We start from the raw sequence: 24,457 nt of genomic DNA, 5'->3' as shown, positions 1-24,457 counted from the left end.
GGGAAGATTCCACATGCTGCAGAGCAACTAAGCCCTGCACCACAACTACTGAGCCGGTGTGCCGCAACTACTGAAGCCCATGCACTCTAGAGCCTGTGCTCCATAAGAGAAGACACCGCGATGGGAAGCTCAAGCACTGCAACAAAGAGTAGCCTCCGCTCGCCACAACTAGAGAAAAGCCCGTGCACAGCAACGAAGACCCAGCACAGCCAAAAATAAATAACTTTCAAAAATCTACAAACAGTGAGTGTTGGAGAGAATGTGGAGAAAAGGGAACCCTGGGGGAATGTAAATTGGTACAGCCAATTTTCCTTAAAAAATTAAAAATACAATTACCTTATGGTCCAGCAATCTCACTCTTGGGCATCTACCTGGAGAAAACCATAATTCAAAAGTGCACACACACCAGTGTTTACTGCAGCACTATTTACAGTAGCCAGGACACAGAAACAACCTAAATGTTCATCAGTAGAGGAATGGATAAAAAGATGTGGTACATATATACAGTGCAGTATTACTCAGCCATAAAAAAGAACAAAATACTGCCATTTGCAGAGACAGAGTTGGACCTATAGACTGTCATATAGAGTAAACTAAGACATAAAGAGAAAAATAAATATCGTATATTAACACATACATGTGGAATCTGGAAAAATGGTACAGATGAACCTGTTTGCAAAGCAGAAATAGAGACACAGATGTAAAGAACAAATGTATGGACATCAAGAGGGGGAAGGTGGGTGGGATGAAATAGGAGACTGAGATGGACATATATATATGCTACTGTGTATGAAATAAACAACTAATGAGAATCTACTGTATAGCATAGGGAGCTCAATGTTCTGTGGTGACCTAAATGGGAAGGAAATCTTAAAAAGAGGGGATATATATACATATAACTGATTCACTTTGCTATACAGCAGAAATAACATAATATTGTAAAGCAACTACACTCTAATAAAAATTAATTAAAAAATAAAATATGGCAAAATAGATCTTTCCAAGTATGAGAGAATAAAAAGCTAAATATTAAAAAAAAAAAAGAGTTCACATCCTGTTAGGCTAGTTAGTTGGCATTGAATCTTTTTTCCAATTTGCCTTCTTCGAGAGTGGCTCATAAAATATAATTAGCTCTTCTTTGGGTTAAAATCAGAACTGGAAAATTTAACCTCTAAGAGGAAAATAAACAGAAAATGAAAAGTATGTGTAACAATGAAGTTCATGAGCAAATTTTAGTTGAGTGCATTCTTTTTTGTAAGGTTGTACACCTCTCTGCATGCCACCCTTCCAGGCCACAGATACACACATAACCTGTCCACATGTAACTGTGTAGGAGAAAAGCTTGGATTTGGATCCAGAAGAATAGAATTCAATTTCCAACTCTACCAATGAATAATCTTGAGCAAATCACCTATCTTCTTCAAACTTTAGCTTCCCCGCCAATAAAAGGGGGCTAGCCTATACATTTCAAAGTGATAAGAATTTTTCATACGGTAATTTACATTAAAGCACTTGGCAAAACTATGAAGTGTGATTGAACCACTCACAAGATGACAATCACACACACAGAGGGCTTCTCCTCCACGGGGCATGTGAGTTTTCTTTTATTATGTTTTCCCATTTTATCACTGCCTGTGTAAGTTTCTCCTAGGTGATATTCTATTTCTTATGCTGCACTGGAGAAATACTCATTATATTTTGGAAACAAACTGAATTCAATTTATTTTGCTCATGTCCCAAAGGATATTATTACTTCTCCTTAATAAGATTTATTATTATTAGAAAACAATGCATCCTGTTACAACGAGAAAGCTTAGGATGATCAGGAAGACAACATTTATGATGTAGCTTCCCATTTTCCCAATGATGAGATCTTGACATCACCCAATACTTTCTTGTCCTACAATAACTCTTACCACTTTGAGCCAGACTCTAAATGCTCTGTAATTCTCACCTGTGTTTGTCTTTCCCTAACACGATGTTGGATTTTTCAAAATCAACACAATTTCAAGGATTATAAGAAAGTTGAAAATAGATGTCATCCTTTCATTATAACCTGAGCTTCTAGTAAGATTAGAGGGAGTCTGTACACATGCTTTGTTAATTAACTTTGATGCTCTTGAAGCACTGGTAACAATCCTAACACACATGATTTCTCATAATTGCCTTCCACCCCTTGCCTGTAAAGGCTTGTTATGCAGAACAGAATTATTTTGTGGATGAATAAGATGTGTGTCATGACATGCTGTGAGTTCCTGAGAATAGAAACTCCTATGACTAAACTCCCCATGAACACAGCAAATTAGAGAAAATAACAAATGCTTTTATCCCTCAGGCCAGCCAAATCGCTTCGTGTTTCCATTTCACTTCAGTGAGAAAGTTATTGACCTTGAAGATGCTCCCCCAGCAAATGTATGCCATTTTTAAGTTCCACACCTGTGCTATCTGCTCACTGAAGTCAACCACCCACTTCAGCTGTGCAGCTGCCTAAGGAGGACACCTCAGGTGTCTCCCTGGTGCCATGGGCAGAGATCAGGCAGAGACAGGCAGACATTTACTGATGGGGCCTTCTTTCAAACACAAAGCTGGAAAACTGGGCATATTAAGTGGTGGATGTAGATTTGGACCCAAGCATATGACTTCTGTTTCCATTGCTGTTAACCAGGGGTGGCAAAGTATGGCCTACAGCCCAAATCTGTGCAGTTACCTGCTTGTAAACAAAGTTTTTTGGAACATTGCCATGCTTACTGGTTTGCATACTGTCTGTGGCTGTTTTTGTGTTACTCCCTGATGGCTCAGTTGGTAAAGAATCTGCCTGCAATGCAAGAGATCCCGGTTTGATTCCTGGGTTGGAAAGATCCACTGGAGAAGGGATAGGCTACCCACTCCAGTATTCCTGGGCTTCCCTTGTGGCTTAGCTGGTCAAGAATCTGCCTGCAATGCAGGAGACCTGGATTTGATCCCTGGGTTAGGAAGATCCCCTGGAGAAGGGAAAGGCTACCCACTCCAGTATTCTGGCCTGGAGAATTCCATGGACTATACAGTCACAGTGTTATAAAGAGTCGGACACGACTGAGGGACTTTCAGCAGAGTTGAGTAGTTGTGAAAAAGACCTATGCCCCATAAGCCTAAAATGTTTACTACCTGGTCATTTGGAGAAAAAGTTTGCTGAGCTCTGTTTAACCACTAGGTTTCATTCAAGACAGTCCAATGGTAAATGCTTTAGGCATGAAAAAAACAACAGTGTCAGGCACCTTGCCTCCAGAATCTTTCCATTAGAAAAATGAAATGTAACCACATAAAAAGTTCATTAATAATACAAGAGTTGGATGATGACATGAGTCAGCAATCAATCACAGCCCAGGGCACTGATCTTATGAACCGGTGTATATCAAGGGTTCATGGGCTGAGCACCAAGCCCAACGCTTCTCATGCATTAAAGAGTTTGCTCCTCACAAAACCCCTCTGAGATAGGTATCATTATCCACATTAAACAGATGAAGAGCCCCAGATCCAGAAAGCCTTTATTTGCTCCTAAGGACACACAGCTAGAAAGTACTGAAGGTAGGCTTTGAACCCAGTCAATGTGACTCCAGAACCCATGTTCTTCATCATCCATTGACAGGGACAGATGGTGAAAACCTGAGGAGTTCAGTGAAGGGAGGGGTTATTGCTGGCTGGGTGGGCTACAAAGGCTTCAAACCAGAGATGGGGTCTGAGCAATGCCAAGAAGGATGGAGAAGAGTCTGAGAAACAATTCTTCCCACATAGAGGAAGACCACATTTTACATTAGTCAAGACCAGCTAGCCCTAGGGAGGGGGCTTGGCCAGAGGACAGGTCTTTCCTAGGACTAACTGCTCCCGGACCCATTCTGAGCATCCAGAAAGTGTTTACTAGCCGCTCTCAGTAATTGCACCCAGCCTGTCACCACACGTCTGTGGGTGGGCCCTGAGTATCGCGGGTGAGCACATGGTGCTGGCAAGAGGTGTGAGCGCAGGCATCTGGTGGTTGTCCTCGTGCCCCTGGGACAGTGCCTGAGACAGGCCTGTCTTAGAGCTATGGAGAGAAGTGTAGTCAGCAGCACCCTAGTCACCCAAAGAGAGATTCAGATCTGGTCTCAGCATCCCACACCACAGCCCCTCCTCTGATGGTACCTCTTCCTGCAGCTGTCTTCATGGTGGAACTCAGCACAGTGAGGAGCCCGGCAATGGCAGGCATACAACCTAGGCTGCTCCACTTACTAATGACAAGTCCTGAGACAAATCTCTTCAGTCACTTAGAGCTTCAGTTTTCTCATCCGTGAAATGGAGACCTGATGCCAGCTTCACGGGGTTGTCATAAGATTGAATGGGCTATGAGATGGGACCCTATGTGGAAACAGCAGGTGCACGTAGGCACTTGACAAACATCATGAGAGATGGAAGTTAGAGGTAAACAGCAAGCTGGCAACAAGGGAAGGAATCTGAAATAAATGAAGACTGTCCTACTTCAGAAAGTGGTTCCTTTCTCCCAAATCAGCTGAGCAAGAGGGTTTCCTTCCTGAGGATATGACCCTCACAGAGTGGCCTTCTCTTGCAAAGGAGGGGGCCATTTTCCAGCAGCTAGAATAAAAGCAGCGCTGCTTCTGTTCTAGTCAGTTGCTTCTAGTCAACACACTCTCCTCCCACAACCTCCCACACCCACATCCCAGAGCTCTCTTGAGGTGCTGGTTGCTAACAAGAAGAGAAAGAAATCCTAGAAATTATACTATTTGCCATGAAGATCTCTTTAATACATCTTCCTGTCCCTTTCCTGCCTCCTAATTCTCTGTCTCTCTCTTGTCTCTCTTGATCTCTGTCTGTCTCTGTCACACACACACACAATCTTCTTGTAATATTAGAGAAAGTCAAGTCACTCTTAGTCCTGGTCTACTCATCTGTATTTGGAAACAAGCATGTCTCACTAGAATCAAAATCTAGTCATAATTAAAACACACTCACACAACCATTCCTTGTAATCAGGGCCCTAACCCTGTTTCTGAAACACTCATGGGCTGCAGAAAGCTCTAGAGAGAAATGGCCAACTCCTGGTGACTCTTCCCAAGAACATATTTAAAGCATTTCTTGACTCAAAACTGAACTGGAACCACCCTGCCTCACAGCTGGGGCCCCCCAGCCCTGGAAACACTTTGTTCTTTCACCAGCCAAGAAGACCACACAGAAGGCAGGAGGGGGCAGCCGCAACTTCCACCCTGGCCCTTCCTCTTGTCAGAGTCCCTTTGCCATCCAGACCACTGTTATGTGGAATCTAGATGGAGATTGGAAAAAGAGGGTCTGGAGCAGGTAGAGAACTGTCTAAAATCCAGAACAAGCCCTGCTGCTTGAATTACCATTCAGATTCATTTCGAGATTGCAGAATGTGCTGGCGATGTTTTTCTAAAGGGCAACCCCGGTGCTCCCGAGATGGGAAGCACCCTCCCCTCTGACATGTTTATTCCATCTTCCGGAGGAAGGGAGGGGACAGAGCTGGCTCAGCAACCCCACAGTCTGCATCCATGCTGGTTACTTCAGTGGGAGCTTGACAGTCAACCAGGCTGGAAATGAACACTTATGCCTTGGGCTGGAAGTATCCTTCCCTTAGCGATGCCTGATGGCAAAGACCCCTGTGTATTTGACATGCCTCTTTTCTTTCCTCACTGAACCACATCATGGTGAACAACAACCAGTGTTCAAACCAAATGAACTGAGCCATCATAGAAACAGCCCTTCCAGATAGTCATAGGAAAGGTTGAGAAACATATTTTAGTATTTAGGTAAGAAATTAAAATGCTGACTCAAATCATAATTTCAGCAAAGAACATGGTGCTTGGAAAGTTTCACAATCTCTCTGTATCCCTGAGGTACTACTTTTAAGAAGGCTGTCTTAGTTCAGGTTCTTCCAGAAGCAGACCCTGAGAAGAAGTTTGGAGTACAGGTACTTTATTTGGGAGATACTCCCAGGAAGCACTGGTGGGTGTTATGGATTGAATCATACCCTGTAAAAGATTGTTGAAGTCCTAACCCCTCCCCACCCAGTACCTGTGAATGTGACCTTATTTGGAAATAATGTGTTGGCAGATGCTCAAGTTAAGATGAGGTCACTGGAGTGGTTTCTAACCCAATAGGTCTGTGTCCTTACAAAAAGGGAAAATTTAAATACAGAGACAGACTTCCACATAGGGCGAATGCCACAATGAGTTGGGGGCAGAAATCAGGGTGTTATATCTACAAGCCAAGGAATGCCAAAAATTGCCAGCAAACCACCAGAAGCTAGGAGCGAGCATAAAACAGATTCTCTCAGCAAAGCAACCAACACCCCACTAATTCCTTGATTTTGGACTTCTAACCTCCAGAACTGTGAGAAAACCATTAACTGGTTTTCAAGCTATGGTACTTCATTACAGCAGCCCTAGGAAACAGATATAGTACATATGTGGGAGAGTCTGGCAGGAGCAGAAAGGAACTCAATAAAGGGGGCCTTGTCAGCTAGTTACCACTCTTAACAACAGGGCTTCATGATGCTGGCAAATTCGTGGAAATAGGTGGTGCAGGGTTAGCATATGTGACAGCAAGGCCATTTGGGTCTGAATTCAGTCCCTGGCCCAGAGCTGCCCCTACAGGGCGTCAGACCTCCGGCACTGCCAGCACCTTCTGCTCTACCTCCTGCACTGCCAGGTGCACAGGATGGAGCAGTCTCGAGGACCAGAGCGAGGCCTCAGGCTGAGAGGTGCAGGTGGAGGCAGCTGGGAAGGCAGGCCAGACCCTGAGGGGGAGGCCAGTGTGGTATGAACATGCATCATCCTCCACAGAGGACATGCTAAGCCTTCCCCAGGCTGTTGGGAGTTTCCGTTGCAGAGTTTCGCACCTAGGTTATTTAAGAAGGGTAAAATATTACTGACCTCTCTTTTCACTGGATTAATCCTCCCAATCAGTGTTCCTAAATTACGTCCCCCTAATCATTCACCTGTCCTGATTGCCATGGGGATATGAGTAGGAAATGAGAACTGCTCAAAAGAAATGGCGTGTCTAAGTCCTTACCTGGGCATTTACATTCATACTGCTGTCCTGCCTTGGATACATTCCTCCCATTCTTGGGGTGTCTTCCTCTCCCCTCTTTGCATTGAGTCCTACCCATTCAAATCCTGTGACCCCAATGTGCATCCCTTTGCTCCTCCAGCATAGCTTTCTGAAAGCCCTTACAGTTGAACTACTTGATACTGTTCTCCATTGAACTTTTTTCGAATGATTCTGCAGACCATTTAATAGCAGTTCTCTGAAAAAATAAATGCCAAATTGGGTCAAATCAATTCATACAGTATTATATACTGTTTCTCCCTCTCTTCCTCTTGGGGATGTGTAAGGCACATTTGCAGAGAGAAGGTTCTGACAAGTCCTGCAGTGAAATGACAACAAAAGAAACCTTCCTTAAGTTTGCTCAAACTAGTGTTTCCAGTACGTCTATCCCTTCTTGCTGTGGTACAGCATTCCTATCTTGCAGAACACAGTTTGGGAAACAATGCCTTTGTCATAAACTTCAGTGAACAAGACCTTTACGAATCAGCTCCTTTGGATGAGGAAGGCAGGCTCATGTGAGCAGCTGGCCCCATGGAGGGAAGTCAGTGCTGGGCCTTGAGTGGGAGTGGGTGACACGCCACAGTCCCAAGGGCCATGAATGTGAGGTACCCCAGGCTCTCCATCCCAGAACCATTCTGAGGGTGGGGAATGAGTTTCCAGGGACAGGCAGGGGGCTACTAAGAGCCCTTCCTGAGGAAAGACACTCTGTTCCTAACACCAGATCTGCCCTTTCCCAATTTTTTGTGGCAAGCAAACCTCAACTCCTACCACAAACTTCCTAACAAATGTAAGCTATTATCTCCCAGGGGCAATATACTTCATAGTGGGGGCCAGGCTGCCTGGGGTCAAAGCCCAGCTCTAGTTCATGCTAGCCATGTGCCACTGGGCCTCAGCCCCTATCTGCATCATGGGGACACCAGCAAAAGTGCCAGAGGACTATCTGACCGAATGTATGTGAACAACACAGAAAACAAGCTCCTCGCAACAAGTGTTGGTTGTTCCTGCAGCTCACGTCACTTCACCAGACCAGTCAGATACCTCTGTCGTGTCTCAAAACTGTGAGTCCTCTGAGCATAGCAACTGGGACTTATCATGGTACAGTAGCTGACGTGTAATAGTGCTTCATCAGAAAATATATTCAGGGTGAGTGAAATGATGGCTATGCTCTGTATTTTATTTCTACCTCTGATATTATTTCCAACAATGAAATGTTTTGTTATAACATACCCTCTTCACTAATAGGAAGATAACTCAATTTTCTCTCATTGTATTTTTTTCTCTCCAGCTAGAGAGGACCTGTCATGACTAGATGGCTGCCAGGGCCTTTGATCAGAGGGTCACTGTCCTTGTGGTCTCCATGGCCCCAGGCAGTCACAGCAGAGATATTTAAGATGCCATTGATTTATCTGTCTCTCTTAGTCATGAATGGGGTGCCAAGCAGGGAGGTTCTATACCCAGGTAGAACCACATCACAGAAAGCTCTTAAAAGGAAATTCTTCCAAGTCCAAAGGGTCAATCTTGCTCATCCTAGGAAGGTCATCCGTTGGTAAACAACTGATGAGAAAATCTGGACACATCTCTCCTTTAAGAAAGTTAAATGTGTCTATCTATGCTATGAAAGGGCTTTCCTAGTGGCTCAGCAGTAAAGAATCTGCCGGCAATGCAGGAGATGCAGGTTGGATCCCTGGGTCAGGAAGATCCCCTGGAGGAGGGCATGGCCACCCACTACAGTATTCTTGCCTGGAGAATCCCATAGACAAAGAAGCCTGGCGGGCTACAGTCCACTGGGTTGCAGAGAGTCAGACATGACTGAAGCTGCTTAGCATGCACACACGTACACTACAAAAATCCACTAAATGAAAATTCACACTCATGAAAACAGATGAATTAGAAAATGAATTCTTCCATTAGTAAATGATTTGATAACACTCTCCTAAGTAAGTGTTGTTATAATATTCTCTTCCACCAAACTTCCAAAGAGCCTCATCTAGCGGGGGGGGAAGGTCCTTTTGTATGTGGCTATTATTTTGTTTTATTTTAAAAAGCAGTTTTGTTGAGACATCACTTACATATATTAGGCATTTTCTGAACCTAGATAGTAATAATATAAGGAATTTGGATCACTTGTTTGTTCGTTAAACTTTTATTTTATATAGACAAAAAGCACTCTCCCTCCACTCAAGCTTCTACACATCAAGTTCCCACTGTTTTAAGATTTTTGTCCATTAATGCTGCAAGCCCTGACTTGCCCACCTACAGGACAACAAGCTGCAGGAGGGCCTTGCTTTACAGCACCTGCTCTGCTGTAGCTCCTGAGAGAAGATCAAGTCAGCACTCCTCCCAGAATCCTGTCGGGAGCAAGACAGACAGAGGATAGGCAGAAAGAAAGTTAAACACACACACACACAAATAAATAGAGGCAGAGTGCTTTTTGTCTCTTGGACCGCCATTTCTTCTCTGGTAAAATACAAAAGTAGAACTTAAAGGTATCTGTTTTTTTCAGCTCAAATATTCTGTGATTCTGTCGTATCAGGGAAGCCCCATTTAGGTCACAGAAAATCTTTCCAGAGAGGCTCTGTTCTTATCACTGAAAGTAAAATTCACTGACAGAATTCCCCATACCCACCCCAGCTAATCAGGATATTACCAAAGCCACTTTTGATTATAAAGTAGTTACACTATATGAAAGGTGCATTCCTGATGATTTTCCAAAATTCTAGTTAATTTCTCACAGGAATAAATGCAAAATTAAAGCCACATTATTGTAAATAGTGCACATAAATTGAGACCTTGTTAATTTTTTGTATTGCATTATTTTGCATTTGCATAATTCAAAATCCCATTAAGTGTGATTTTTATATTCCCTTGGAAAGGATTTTTTTTAAACCTTCAGAGAAAAGGAACGAAGGTGATGGAAGAGAAAGGTAAAGTCCCATGGTCATATCTGATGGAGAAAGACTGTGGGTTTGAAGGAATTCTATGGGGAAAGTATCCAGGACAATAGAGAGGACTCCCTAGAGAGGACCAAGCAGCACAATATCGTCTTCCTTAGGTAATCACTCTACACTGAATCTGAGATGATTAGTCAATTTGGAGGTTAGATGCTTTTTTTTTTAATTGAAGTTACTCCAGGCTTGCACGCTGCTATGAAATATTCAACCCCACATTTAAAAATCCCTAAACAGCTGCAATTCATGGGATCGCAAAGATTCGGACATGACTGAGCGACTGAACTGAACTGAACTGAAACAGCCAAATCCTCTCTTTATCCTTTGGCACAGAAGAGCCATTTTGTGCTCTTAAAAATGGGTGACAGGAATTTTCTGAGGAAGCTATGGTCAGAAACCAAACCAGAAATTAGATTGGCTTTGTGTTTAGAGCCATAGCTAGAAACCGATGTGTTTTTTTCCTAATGAAAAAAATCAAGAAATTGTCATGAAGATCAAAAACTGCTCTCCAAACCTTCCCTTTCACATCCTCCCCCCAGGCGACTTTGGATTGCAAGAGTTCGTGATTATAACTTCATTCACAATCCGTTTTTGGTTTCCAAGTAGCTCCCTCTCCAAGATGAAATTACAAAGCTTTGAAAATTAGAGGCACCCTTCTGCTCACCCCAAAGAGCTATTCCTGATGTAACGCTCTGTTGAAATGGAAGGAATTTGCTTTCCAGCAGCCTCCCTTGTGGAATTCTGGATAGGAACATTTAACAATACAGCATTTGCAATGGGCAGGTGAGAGCTGACCAAGTTTTTAAAGGGGATTTCACAGGCCAGGTCAGAAGGGAGATGGATGGGTGAGCTGCGGTAGATACAATTTTTGACTTTCTGAGCTGTTCTTTTGAAGCCTCTACACTTAATAGAAAGATATAGAAAAATCCCCTTTGCCAACCTTTTGTAGCTCAATCTTTATTGTTCCCACCGAAATCCAAAGAAAACAGACAAGATTCATTTTGTCCATAAAGCATTTGTGTATTTTATATAGGTCTGGGTTTTGAAGTGTTGATAGTGAAGTAGAAGAAAAGACAAAGTTTCCTCTCTAATCTGAAGAAATCAAAGGGAAATTTTCTGAAGCTCTCAAGCCTAACTTAGAAGTCCTGGGTGGTATCTCCTGATATACGCCTCTTTTGCTATTAAACTCAGCATGGAAATTAGCACAGGCTCACAAAATTACGGAAATTAGACTAGACCATAAAGAAGCAAGCCTGTAGGGAAATTAAGACTTTTTCGTAAAACCTGAGAACATGATCTACAGAACTAGGGAAGCTTTCTCTTAAAGAAAGAAAGCTCTTCTTTCTTTTTAGCATCCATCTCTCAAAGACTGGTCTGGTTAATGGACTGGTTGGGCCAACCATCTACAGGATTGTTTGTTTGCCTTGGGGTATATGAGAAGTGCTTGATAAATACTCACTCATTGATAAATCAATCGGTTTACCAAACAATTTGTTTTAACTGAAAAATATTTTCATTTTAAGTTAAAAATTTCTTAATTTTTTATTCCTGGTATCAATACCACAATTTACAGGACAATATACCTGATATACTGAAAAGAAAAAGACAAAGCTTCAAGTGATAAAAGAACTCAGGAATGTACATCTAACTGATACTACATTGCATTAATCAATAGCTACACTTTTTGCAAACTGTGGCTATGACAGTCCTGAACAAAAAGGTTTTCTGTTTAAGCTGCAATAACTTTTCTGACTATGGTCATCGTTCCTTCTGTAGTACATTTTTACAGCCCCTTCAGTGCAGTTTGGAGGACTGCCTCAAAGTAATCTGCAGCTTTCCTGATGACTCCTCGCTCTCTCCTGCTAAGAACTTAGCCCTTTTCTGCTGAGTTGTTGGAACCTTCTGATACCATATCCACCCCTCCACTACCAGATCTATGACCACCAACATAGGGATTTGAGCTTCTTCCACCAAAACTGTCCCACTTCATAGGCCCAGAATTTGATTGCTGTTACTCACTATAATTTCCAAATCATTATAGTATCCCCCGCTACCATAGTTACCACTGCGAAAATGTCCTCCTTCATTGTAACCATTATATCCTCTGCTACCATCAGCATTTCTATTACCTTGGTTTCCATATTCTGGCCCACCACCACAATAGCCTTCTCTAATGCAAGAACCAGGACCATCGTGATAGTTGCCACCATCACCTCCAAATTTACTATATCCACTATCATCTCCTGCTGCCACCACCTCTATGACTATAGCCTCCTCTTCCATCAAAATTTTCACCATAGCCAAAGTTTCCTCCATAGCCCATAACATTGCCACAAAAGTAGTCTTTCAAATTATATTCTTCTGTGTCTTTAATGCCACCAACAGAAATTTTCTTCACTGTTAAATGGAAGCTTCCCTGGTGGCTTGGATGGTAAAGAATCTGCTTGCAATGCGGGAGACCCGGGTTCTATCACTGGGTCGGGAAGATCCCCTGGAGAAGAGAATGGCAACCCACTCCAGTATTCTTGCCTGGAGAATTTCATGGACAGAGGAGCCTGGTGGGCGACAGTCTATGGGGTTGCAAAGAGTCAGACATGACTGAGTGACTAACACTCTCCTTCAGTTTCTTTAGGAAGAGCTCTCTTTGACTTCACTACACACCCATCAGCCTTGTGTGGTCCAACACACATTGCCCCAACCACCTCTTGTGACTACAAAAATAAGTCACAAAACTAAAGACTCTGGGACATTTTGTTTGGAGGTCTCTCATGACCATACAGTCTATGAGTGTGCCCCATTTCTTTAAGTGTTCTATTAAACTATCATCTGTAGTTTCAACACTCAGACCACCAAAAAACAGTTTTCTTAACTGCTCTGCTTCCTTTGGATCAAAGCGGTAGCACAAAGACACATAAAATTCTGAGTATTTTAGCAAGAATGGCAGATTTTGCTTTAAAGCAGCAAACTTGTTTTTAAAAATCATATTTTCAACTGAGTGCTTCAAAGAAAACACAGGGCAGAGAATTAAATTCTTGTCACCTTAGAAAGGTCTGTAAGGCCTAAAAATGCGCCAGCAGAAATATCAGCAAAAATGAGGCCATTTGTAGCATTTTCTGCTGGGCACCTCCTTCCTCTCCCTTCCAATCTCATGCTCTCTTTCCCAGCTGTGGAGTAAGGGGGCCATTGAAGGCTGTTGTGCTACCCAGATGGTTTGAATAACCAGATATTGAAAATAACTATCACACATAAAAACAACAGCAACAAAAAATTATCAGTCTGGCAATACCAACTCTCAACAGCCAAAATAGGTTACTAAGAGCCACTTTACTGAATTGCTTATCGATCTATTTTGAGGGCAGAAAGAAAGAAAAGCATCAAATGTATTTTGACTATTTTAGTCAAAACTCATATGATGACCACTGTGGGAAGAACTGGTGAGAACTGGGGAACTAGTGGCGTTTTCTGCTGACTGGTATGTGTTCCTGAAACCCTGTGTGCTGGGCCTCCACTCTGAGAAGGGCTCACCGTAGGGAACTATTTGTGTTGGATTTTTAACTGTGAGTTCTGAGAACAACAATTTTCCACTTTCCTTTGTTACCTTAATGCTGCTAATAATGTCAACAGTGAGTCCAGGAGGTCCTCACACTTGATTATAAGAGGAAGACAGAGTTTCCACAGGTGGCGGCAGGGTAGAGTCAGCATTCTAGATAGAGGGAACTGAGAGGAAGGTGGAAAGAAAGAGAGCAGGCTTGGGAAAAGGGAGAGTTATGAGGGGAGTTCTTAGGGCCATTGAGTGACCTGAGAAGTCTCTGTATCAACATGGATAGACCTAGAGATTGTGTCAGACAGAGGAGATACATCATACGACATTTCTTATACATGGAATCTAAAAAAGAAATTATATAAATGAACTTATTTACAAAACAGAAACAGATTCACAGACTTAGAGAACAAACTCATGGTTGCAGGGGCGGGAGAAGGAGGATACGGGAAGAGGATAGTTAGGGAGTTTGAGATGGACATGTGCACACTGGTGTGTTTAAGATGGATAATCAACAAAGACCTACTGTATAATGCAAGAAACTCTGCTCAATGTTTTGTGGCAGCCTGGATGGGAGGGCAGTTTGGGAGAGAATGGATACATGTATATGTATGGCTGAGTCCCCTCACTGTTCACCTGAAATTGTCACAACGTTGATAATCAACTATACTCCAAATAAAATAAAAAGTTTGAAAGAGAGAGAGAGAGAAAAGGGTCTTTATGAAGGAGGTGCTCACACCTCTCCATGATCCTAGAGATTCTAGTTTGGACAGAAGTTGTCTTAACTGCCTTCTGCACAGAATGCCTGGAATGGGTTCAGCGACATCTTAGCTCCGCCATTCTCCTGCCTAGATTGCCAGCTCTAAGTTCAAGCAATGTTTGCCCTTCTTTCTACAGAGCTGTCCTGCTGCCACCAGCTTCCTCTTAAATGTGCAGAAGACCACTCACTGGTGCACATGGAGAGACATATCAGCAGATGCAAGACACGTTCATTTGCATGCAGACAAGCATACACATATACCAAGCATGCCAATGAACTCACATGCTGGGACACACCAGAACATATGCACAAACACACAGCCTCATACACACCTTCACACGTACATTGGGGCACAGACGCTTTTACCCACAGCAGAGCACACAGGCAAACACACACCAGCACATGTGTGTGCTGCATCCACACTGAGCCGGCCCCATACTGGAGTCCCCTGGTTCACTTGCCTTCTCCTGGCTTCTCTGGCCAGTCTGCCTCCCAGGGCCACAGATTGCAGTCTCCACCTCCACCCCACCAAGCTATCTTTCCTACTCTTCTCCCTATAATAGCTACTCACTCCAAGTCTCCCAGCCCATAAGATGAAAAAGCAGTTCTAACTCAGGGCTGACATTCACATTATGGTTTGGAATCAGAACAACATCACATGGTGGGGAACTGGTGAAATATAGGAACACACAACTGACTTTCTAGTACCTACAGAAATACAGAAAAGTGGGGATTTGTTTAATCTCACGTGGCTGTGTTGGTTCTAAGCCATTCTCCCCGGCTCCGGGGTTTGGTAAAAGCAATGCACCTATAACCAGCAGCCCTACAGATACCCGAGAACCTCCCGGAGACGTCTCTTTTCCCAGTCTTCCTGCCAGGCAGCTTGGGGAGCAGCCCCACTAAGATTCACTGTTCAGAATTTGACAATTTAATGCTTCTGCTCTGAACATCAGATTTCTTCTCTGTTTGCTTTGCCCCAGCCAACAGCAAAAGGCTTTGCACTCTCAGAGCTCAGCCCAGGCAGATGTAAGTGGACTCAAGGCTAAAATCTGACATAAATAATTAATAATTGATTGTAGGCATTTGTATTTTAAAGATAATTCTCCCACTCCTTTAGGATTTATATAAAGAACCAAATCTCAACTCAAAGTCTGTGTGTAATATTAATAGTACACTATTCTTTTAGAAAAACTCACCCCACAAAATTTTACACACTTAATGAAGATACATTGTTACCAAACAGATCAACTAAAGGCTATTATTTAGGATCAAATCTTCTCAAATACAATTTAATTTATATTTTGATCTCTACCTATGCATAATGTGGTGGGGGCAAGGAGGGGCGCCTGCATACACAGAAGCTGGTTGAATTGTAAACTGAGGTTGGTCCCTCTCAAGAAATGCTCCCAAATATGTGTATTTATTAAGAGGAAAACAGGAAAGATGGATTTTACCATTTGGGGTGAACATGAGTTCAGAATTATAGTAATAGGCCAGAAGTGAAGTCAAGTCAAGTCACTCAGTCGTGTCCGAATCTTTGCAACCCCATGGACTGTAGCCTGCCAGGATCCTCTGTCCATGGGATTTTCCAGGCAAGAATACTGGAGTGGGTTGCCATTTCCTTCTCCAGGAGATCTTCCCAACCCAGGGATTGAACCCAGGTCTCCCGCATTGTAGGCAGATGCTTTACCATCTGAGCCACCAGGGAGGAAAACACAATCTTATATTAACAACCAAATATTTTATACTCAGGAAAAAATATATTAATGAGGATACTCAGTATCAAAACAGTTATTTCTTACTTCAGAAATTGAAAGGGGAAAATCATAATACATGCTTACTAAGGGGAATACCTTCAAAAGTCTGCTTCAGAATTCAGTCATCGCATGTATAATATTGCAAGTTGACAAAAAGCCTGGTGGAGAGGCTGTGTAGAACATTCGAGAGCACACACCTTGAACAATGGATCAGAAAAATTGTGTTCGGGGCCTGGCTCTACTCACCAAGTCACCTCTGATCCTCATTTCTCTTTCTATAAAAAGAGAATCTTACTACTTTTTCAGCTGACTTGCCATAGGAGAGTTATGAGTGAAGGTATTGGAAAGCATTTTGTAAATACAAAGGGGTAATTGCACTAAGAGAACGTTGGTCTGGACCAGCGAGGATCCTGCCTGTCTTTGTTCAGATGCTTTCTATTTATTTTTTTCCCTTTGAGCCTGAATATTAGTTGCTGAGTATAACAAATCATAACCGGCAAGCAAAGTGGACAGTGGAAGCTCCTAACATTTCCACCACTGCAATCTAACTGCTTCAGACAGCAATTTGCTTTCTTTTCAAGTCAGTTCTCACCGACAAAGTCCTTGCGCGGCCATAAATCTACAGCCGATGCACAAGCGTAAGGGACAAGCCAGAAAATGTTGGACTCTGTTCTTGGATTTTTCACAGTGGGAGCTTCCGCTTAGAGAGTTAAAAATGTTGTGATAAGGTAGAAGTCTGGATTTTTTTTTAAAAAGTGTTTGTTTTATTTATTTATTGGAGCTTCAGGGAAAAGTAAGATTTAGGTTCCTAATTCTATGAGCCAATATCAGTGAGATGGTAGGCAACTTAAATGTTGTCAAAAGTCTGGTAATTTTACAAGACCATGCAATTCATTTTGTAGCTGAAAGGGGTGTTCAGCTCTCTTCTCATCTTACAGATGCAAAAACTAAAGAGATTTCTGCCCAAGTTTACACTGCAATTTAGTAACAGAGGAAGAAAAAGAAAGCATGTTAATACCAGGGTTTCCACTTTCTTCTACCAGAAAAATGATATCCTTTCTATTTTGTAGGTTGAGAAACTGAGGCACACATCATAATGATTACTGCTTTTGCAGCACTTCTGTGTACAGGCACTTCTAAGTAGTATTTCCACCCCACACTGCTCTTCATGAGGTAAGACATTGCTACCGCCATCTCATAGAAGAAGAACGGGGTTCTGAAGGTAAACAACAGGCCACAGTGAAAGGATGGTGAGGAACCAGGACTTACATCCACATCTTTTTGGTCCCATGGCCTCCTCTGTCCCTCTACCCTATTGTCTGCTCCAGAAAAGATAAGAAACACTTGCAGATGGTCAGTTAGGGGAAAAACTCTCTTTCCTTGATGGAAAAACTGTTTAGACTTCAATAGAAGTCTAAAGTATCCTGGGAAATGTTTTTTTACTTTAACCTATTCTTTTAATTATCAACCCTAGAGAAATTAGCCCAAGGAAGTAAGTCAGAAAAAAAAAATTTAAGCTATATATGTTAAGATTTTCTTGCAGGATTAGCTATAATAACAAAAATTAGAAATAGCCCAAATGTCCAACAATAAGTAAGAAAATATGCATGAACTATGGAAGCAATTAAAAATAATCATGAAAGCTAAGCATAAAAAAGATACTCAGAATAAAATATTAAGGAAAAAAGCACATGAAATTGTTTTTGTAATAACAACTGTAATAAGCTCCAATACTTTGGCCACCTGATGCGAAGAGCCGACTTCAGGGTCAGAAAAGACCCTGATGCTGGAAAAGACTGAAGGCAGGAGGAGAAGGGAACAACAGAGGATGAGATGGTTGGATGGCATCACCGACTCAATGGACATGAGTTTGAGCAAGCTCCAGGAGATGGTGAAGGACAGGGAAGCCTGGAGTGCTGCAGTCCATGGGATTGCAGAGAGTCGGACACGACTAAGCCACTGAACAACAAATAACAGCTATATAAAGATATGTAGACACTTGGGAAAATATTGGAATGGAATATTTTTCAAATTTATAACTTCCTCTGATTTTATGATATTTTTTGTAAAAATATTTCATATTAAGAGAGAGAAAAAAATGATAGCTAGTTGAGATATTTACTTAGTAAATGAGACCATACTGGACTATAATGATTAGATATCCTGCTTTTTTTTTTCTTTCTATATTTTAAAACAGACAATTGAATAATGTGATTTATGCTTTAATCCACAAATTTTTATTTTTCTCCTTGTTGCCTTTCATTAATTTATTAGTCCATTAGTTAATCTCCAACAGTGGTAGCCTTCTTTATTTTCTGCTTTTCCTTAATGTTAAAGCCAAATCAGAAAAATGAATATTTTTCTTTGTCTACTTTTCCAGATATAGTATTAGTTGAATCATATGAAATTATCATTTTTGTAGGTCTCAAATAAATGAATATCGAAAATTTCTTATGGTCCAATCAGAGAATTTTAACAATGGTAGGAATTTATCTTAGACTGTCCTTATAAATCATTTTAATCAGTCTGTTTACTCAAACTGCCTTGTTCCCTCCACCAGTTTAATTTTTAAAGTACTTTGTTTTACGCTAAGTTCTCCAGAAGAAAGGTCTAAATAATGCCGCTCCATAAACCATTAAAGTGAATTTAATCACACAGAAAGGTCTAGATTTCATTCATTCACCCACCCTTTTAATTCACTCAACAAATAATTCAGTTCAGTTCAGTTCAGTCGCTCAGTCGTGTCCGACTCTTTGCGACCCCATGAATCGCAGCACACCAGACCTCCCTGTCCACCACCAACTCCCGGAGTTTACCCAAACTCATGTCCATCGAGTCGGTCATGCCATCCAGCCATCTCATCCTCTGTCGTCCCCTTCTCCTCCTGCCCCCAATCCTTCCCAGCATCAGGGTCTTTTCCAATGAGTCAACTCTTCGCATGAGGTGGCCAAATTGTTGAAGTTCAGCTTCAACATCAGTCCTTCCAATGAACACCCAGGGCTGATCTCCTTTAGGATGGACTGGTTGGATCTCCTTGCGGTCCAAGGGACTCTCAAGAGTCTTCTCCAACACCACCGTTCAAAACCATCAATTCTTCGGTGCTCAGCTTTCCTCACAGTCCAACTCTCACATCCATACATGACTATGGGAAAAACCATAGCCTTGACTAGACAGACATTTGTTGGCAAAGTAATGTCTCTGCTTTTTAATATGTTATCTAGGTTGGTCATAACTTTCCTTCCAAGGAGTCTTAATTTCACAGCTGCAATATTTACTGTGTGTGATCTCTGCTTCAAACACTGTGCTAAGTGCTGGGATATCTCTCTCTCTGAGCAAGATTAAAGCATCTTTCCCTCAGAAAATATAGATTGTGTTTTAGACTGGAAGGAGTAGTTGTGTATGTGCAATGGCTAAACAGATCATTTTGTTTCAATTAACAGATCAAATGACTAGTTTGATTATTTTTTAACCAAATGGACTTTATGTTTTCTCAAATTGGTTAAATCTACAGTCACTTTAGTATTGATAAGAACTAACTTTGGCCCAAGCAGAGAAGAAATTTATTTCGAACTATTGCTGCTATTTATTTAATCAGTTAGCTGTGAGTGAAAGTCGTTCAGTCGTGTTCGACTCTTTGCGACCCCATGTATACAGTCCGTGGAATTCTCCAGGCCAGAATATTGGAGTGGGTAGCCTTTCCCTTCTCCAGGTTATCTTCCCAACCCAGAGATCGAACCCAGGTCTCCCGCATTGCAGGTGGACTCTACCAGCTGAGCCACCAGGAAAGCCCCCATAGGTAAATAAGGCTCAGGAGAAAAAGGATTACAGGGTGTGTTTGGACAACCGTAAAGCAAGACAGTTCCCTAGTGGTGCCTGAATTCTTTGAAATAAAACAGAAAACACCATACTCAGGGATTCTTGAAAATAAAAGTGCATATCCAATTTAAAAAAAATAAATTTTTAAAGACAAAGGCAAAAATAAAATGATTTAAAAAAAAAAACTCAGCAGTGGTTATTCACCTAAGCAACAGTTTCGCAGCTCTTTTTCTGGGGAATGTTTTGCAACAGCAGATGTGTAAATAGGCTAGCAAATCTGAGAAAGGCCATGGTAGAAAATGAAGCAGATCATGTGGATAAGCAGAGCTAGATGACCAGAAATCAAAATAAGCCACTGGTGAAAGTGCCATCCATGAAAAACTTCCTGGCGTCCTGGCTCACTCAAAAGCTTCCCTCAAGCACAGCCCCAAGCAGCTTAAGCAAAGGTCTGATTGCAAAGAGTGTTCACTTAAATACCCTGGTCACTGTGCATCCACACCAACCATTTGGCTGAAATTCTGGTTGGCCACCCTGACCAGTGATGACCAGGCAAACTGTGTTCTAATTTTCTCCCCCTAACTACTTACATATATTAGTCATATTTTCACTTTGAGGGAATATCCCCTAGAGAATATGTGTCTCCTAAAAATAAAAATGGTTGCTGTAACGCTCATCCTATGACCCAGCAAAGGTTTGATACTTGTTCACAATTGGGCCTACCACTGGCAGGGATCACCACTGTGTTCCTGAGCTGTTACAAGTATGCTCAAAAACCTAAAGAAGGGTGAACTGATCTCAACAGATGGAGAAAATGTCCAATGCTGCTTTACAACGTAATCAAAAGCAGATTAAGAATCCTAACCATGGGTTTCCATTTCCTGTCACTGAGTAATGAAAACAAGAAAACAGTCCAGGGTGTAATAGTAATAAAAATTAATACAACTTTTACGTATTGACTGTTTAGTATGTATCAGGCATGCAACATTTACTTCTCATTTTCACAACTCTGCAGTGAAGGTTATTCTTACTTTAAAGGTGATAAAACTGAGGTCCAGAGAGGTTAAGTAACTTGCCTAAGGTTGCCCAGCTGAGAAATTGGCAGCACTGTGATTGGCCTGACTCTTCCCACGACACCTTTTCCTGAGACTGTGTGTCAAACCTGCATTTCCTTACAAAGGAAGGACCGAGGCCACATCGACCACTGTGAGGTAGTGACCATCTTGGTGTTAAAGGCACTGATGAGTTGAGGGTTCTGCAGACAAAACTCTGCCCATACTATTAGGCGCTCCATCTTAATCTCTTTCAGCTTCAAGTGACTGTCTTAGCAGACTCACCCAGGAAGACTTCCTCAGGTAGACAGACTGGGGCATTATTTGCTGTGATCTTAATGATCTGGGCAATTGCAAGAAAACAAGTGGAAAAGTCTTAGTAAAAAGAAGAAGTCTTAAAAGGGTTTGGGGAGTAAGTAACTTAATTGAGCGAGAGAAGAAGGAAGACCGCAAGTCAAATTTCATCAGCAGCTTTTTCTCCAAAGAAAATCATAAAGCTTGTCTTCTCAGCCAACATGGGTGCCTTTTGTGTGTTAAAGGCCTCTCTGAGCCTCCCTTGCCCTCCCTCAATGAGGCTAGGAGCTTCATCTAAAAATAGCTGAAATTTCAATCTCCAAACTGGCAAAGCAAGTGGCTTTGAAAGATGAATCTAAAGCTTTCTTCCTGTACACTGCTTGGGGAAATGGGCATGGCCCCCATGTCTTCTGGGTGGGGTTTTGTTTACCCCTCCTGGCCACTACCACTCAAGCAGCTTTCATATTCTTTTCTAATTCTATTGCCCCTGCCTTAGCCCCAAGGCTAAAAACAAATAGACCCCTGAGGAAACTTCAGATGGTGAAATTATCTCCCAAGTCCAGTCCCCCAAACTTGAAGCCCAGGGTCTGAATCTGTTGCTGTCCTCTGTTCCCTCTGAAGTCATTGAATTCATAGGCTATTATGGCGTTGTGGGGCCTCCTGCGCCCTGCACACCAGGATGGGCTGCCCTGGGTTCGCCGTGGTGTCCTTACCCCACAGCACCATGCGACTCATACCCAGCAAGGCCTTTTCTAAGAAGAGAGCTGTGATGTTACAGAAAACCCCATGATTACTTAGTCCTCGAAACCCCCAAGGCCCTAGACTGGGGCTGTGCCATATCCTCTGGTAGCAACAAAAGTGCCAGTGGCCTCTCCTGCTCTCCCTCCATTGTTGCCAAACACCCTCCCATGCTGAGGTGAGCTGTAAAGTGGAGAAAAGGTGTGGGTTTTTGACCACTCTCCCAGTTTTTAGATTCAAATACAGCTTGTCCCATTTCTTGTAAAAATGCCAAGATGCCAAACCACAGACAGAATCCATTTTGTCTTCTTTTCACTTCTTCTTATTATCTGAGCTAGAAAACACAGCGGGAATGAAAGGATTGTAGAAAAGCTAGTCTCGGGGGACTGAAATGAAGTGAGGAGTAAGTTCTCTCGTTGGTTGGTTGTTCCTCGTGGTGGTGACTTAACAAGTCACATCCTCTCATCTGTCCCCTACATTCTGTCAGCATCTCTGGCTTTTTGGCCTGAGACAGAGAGCTGCCTAAAGCAAGGGGCAGTGGGTGAGTCACTGAGCCTGGGATGGGTGTGTCATCAAGCAGCCCTTGGCTGTGGGGTGCAGGGGCAGCCATGGTAGAGCTGAGCCTACACATGGACCTTGAAGAAGGCCACTTCCCTCCTTCATTAACCCAGTCAGTGCCTGGCCTATTGAGATGCTTCAAGTAAGCCACAGCCATGACCACAGCCATGACCCTCTCTGCCCAGCAGCAAATGAAACATTCTTTGTTGGCGAAGAAGGAAGGTGGCTGAGTGACGGAGCCAGCAAGGTAGTAAAACAAGAATACACAAAGGCTAGGAAAATGCTTCAGCACAAAACATGGCCTGACTGATGTTTTGTGGTCCCTCCCAGCTTCTGTTAAATTCCCCCTCTCCTCTTGTCCACACAAGTCCTGCCTCAGTTCCTCCTCATCCTTCCCCCATCACAGACTTTTCTCTCTCCTTTTATCACTGGAAAAATCCATACTTCACACAGGTGTGTTTTCAAGCAGCTGACTCTTAAGCTAATTTCCAACTTGGGCATAATGAAGCAGATGTCTCTATTGAAACAGACCCTTCCCTGTTCAGCTGCCCATTGCTTTGGGGAGGGCAAGATTTAAAGGAGACATTGGCTCTTCTCCAAGCCTCTACTATCTCTCTCCACCCCACACACATATGTACAAAGAGTTTCTAAAAGTTCATTTCCATCGATACATCCAGCCTTACCTGTAACTGGGAACTGCAGGATGGCCACAATAACAAGTGCTGTCCACTTCATCTTGTCCTTCCCCAGGATGGTGCCAGGAGGCAGAGGCTGAGGCAGCTGCGACTGGATGAAGAGGAGAAAAGGAGTCTCTGCTGGCTTTGCTCTGCTGCTGCCTCCTCAGGAAGTGGAGGACGATGGGCCTTTGAGAAGGCACCTGCCAACCGGGCCAAGAAACTCACACTCCCCCTTTTGGTTCACAGGCAGGAAGCTCTGGAGGTTTGAGGGTTTAGGGTGTGTGTATGCGTGTGTGTGTCTGTCTGTCTGTCTGAATTTTTGCTTTCTTTTTTTTGGTCTCATTTAATCATTGTTTTATTTTCCTTCTTTCTAATTTTTGTTTGAGTGATAGTTGCTCAGTCATGCCTGACTCTTTGCAACCCCATGGACTGTAGCCTGCCAGGCTCCTCTGTCCATGGAATTCTCCAGGCAAGATTAATGGAGTGGGTTGCCATTTCCTTCTTTTTGTCTAATTTTTGTCTAATTATTTTTGTCTAATTTTTTATCTAATTCCTATCTTGATTGGTGTAGTCAGCCCCTAAGCAAATACAGGTTCACAGTGCATTTAAGAATGTTCGCTGCTCTCATAGATTCATGTATTTTATGGAGGTTGGTGAGATGACAGAGCTCTAGATTCAGAGTCAGGTAAAATGTGGATATAGAATACTTGGGTCTTAGTGCCATCTCTGCTATCCGCTTGCTGTGTGGCCTTGAGTAAGTCACTCAACATCTCTAACCTCAGCGTCCCTACTTATAAAGCAAATTGCTGAGGATGCAGATCTGAACTTGGCTTGAACTTGGACCTTACAAAATAAAAGAGTTCACATAATACTTCAGTTCAGTTCAGTTCAGTTCAGTCGCTCAGTCGTGTTCGACTCTTTGCGACCCCGTGGATCGCAGCACGCCAGGCCTCCCTGTCCATCACCAACTCCCGGAGTTTACCCAAACTCATGTCCATTGAGTCAGTGATGCCATCCAGCCATCTCATCCTCTGTCATCCCCTTCTCCTCCTGTCCCCAATCCTTCCCAGCATCAGGGTCTTTTCCAATGAGTCAGCTCTTCACATGAGGTGGCCAAAGTATTGGACTTTCAGCTTCAACATCAGTCCTTCCAGTGAACACTCAGGACTCCTTTAGGATGGACTGGTTGGATTTTCTTGCAGTCCAAGGGACTCTCAAGAGTCTTCT

General features: G+C 42.7%; 1 protein-coding gene across 3 annotated transcripts in view; it reads right to left on the bottom strand.

The window, feature by feature from the left end:
- CD247 (CD247 molecule) overlaps positions 1 to 23,395 on the bottom strand; it is an 88,669-nt gene extending 65,274 nt beyond the window's left edge. For all 3 annotated transcript variants that reach the window (XM_081489277.1, XM_081489278.1, XM_081489283.1), the window contains exon 1: positions 23,237 to 23,395. In XM_081489277.1, the coding sequence (XP_081345403.1) occupies positions 23,237 to 23,288 (52 nt within the window). In that variant the 5' untranslated portion in view covers positions 23,289 to 23,395. The remainder of the gene's footprint in view (positions 1 to 23,236) is intronic.
- Between the last annotated feature and the right edge of the window lie 1,062 nt (positions 23,396 to 24,457).

Source organism: Giraffa tippelskirchi, chromosome 5 (assembly GCF_054371585.1).
Source record: "Giraffa tippelskirchi isolate mGirTip1 chromosome 5, T2T-mGirTip1v1.2.pri, whole genome shotgun sequence".
NCBI lineage: Eukaryota > Metazoa > Chordata > Mammalia > Artiodactyla > Giraffidae > Giraffa > Giraffa tippelskirchi.
This window is presented reverse-complemented; position numbering and strand designations above follow the sequence as displayed.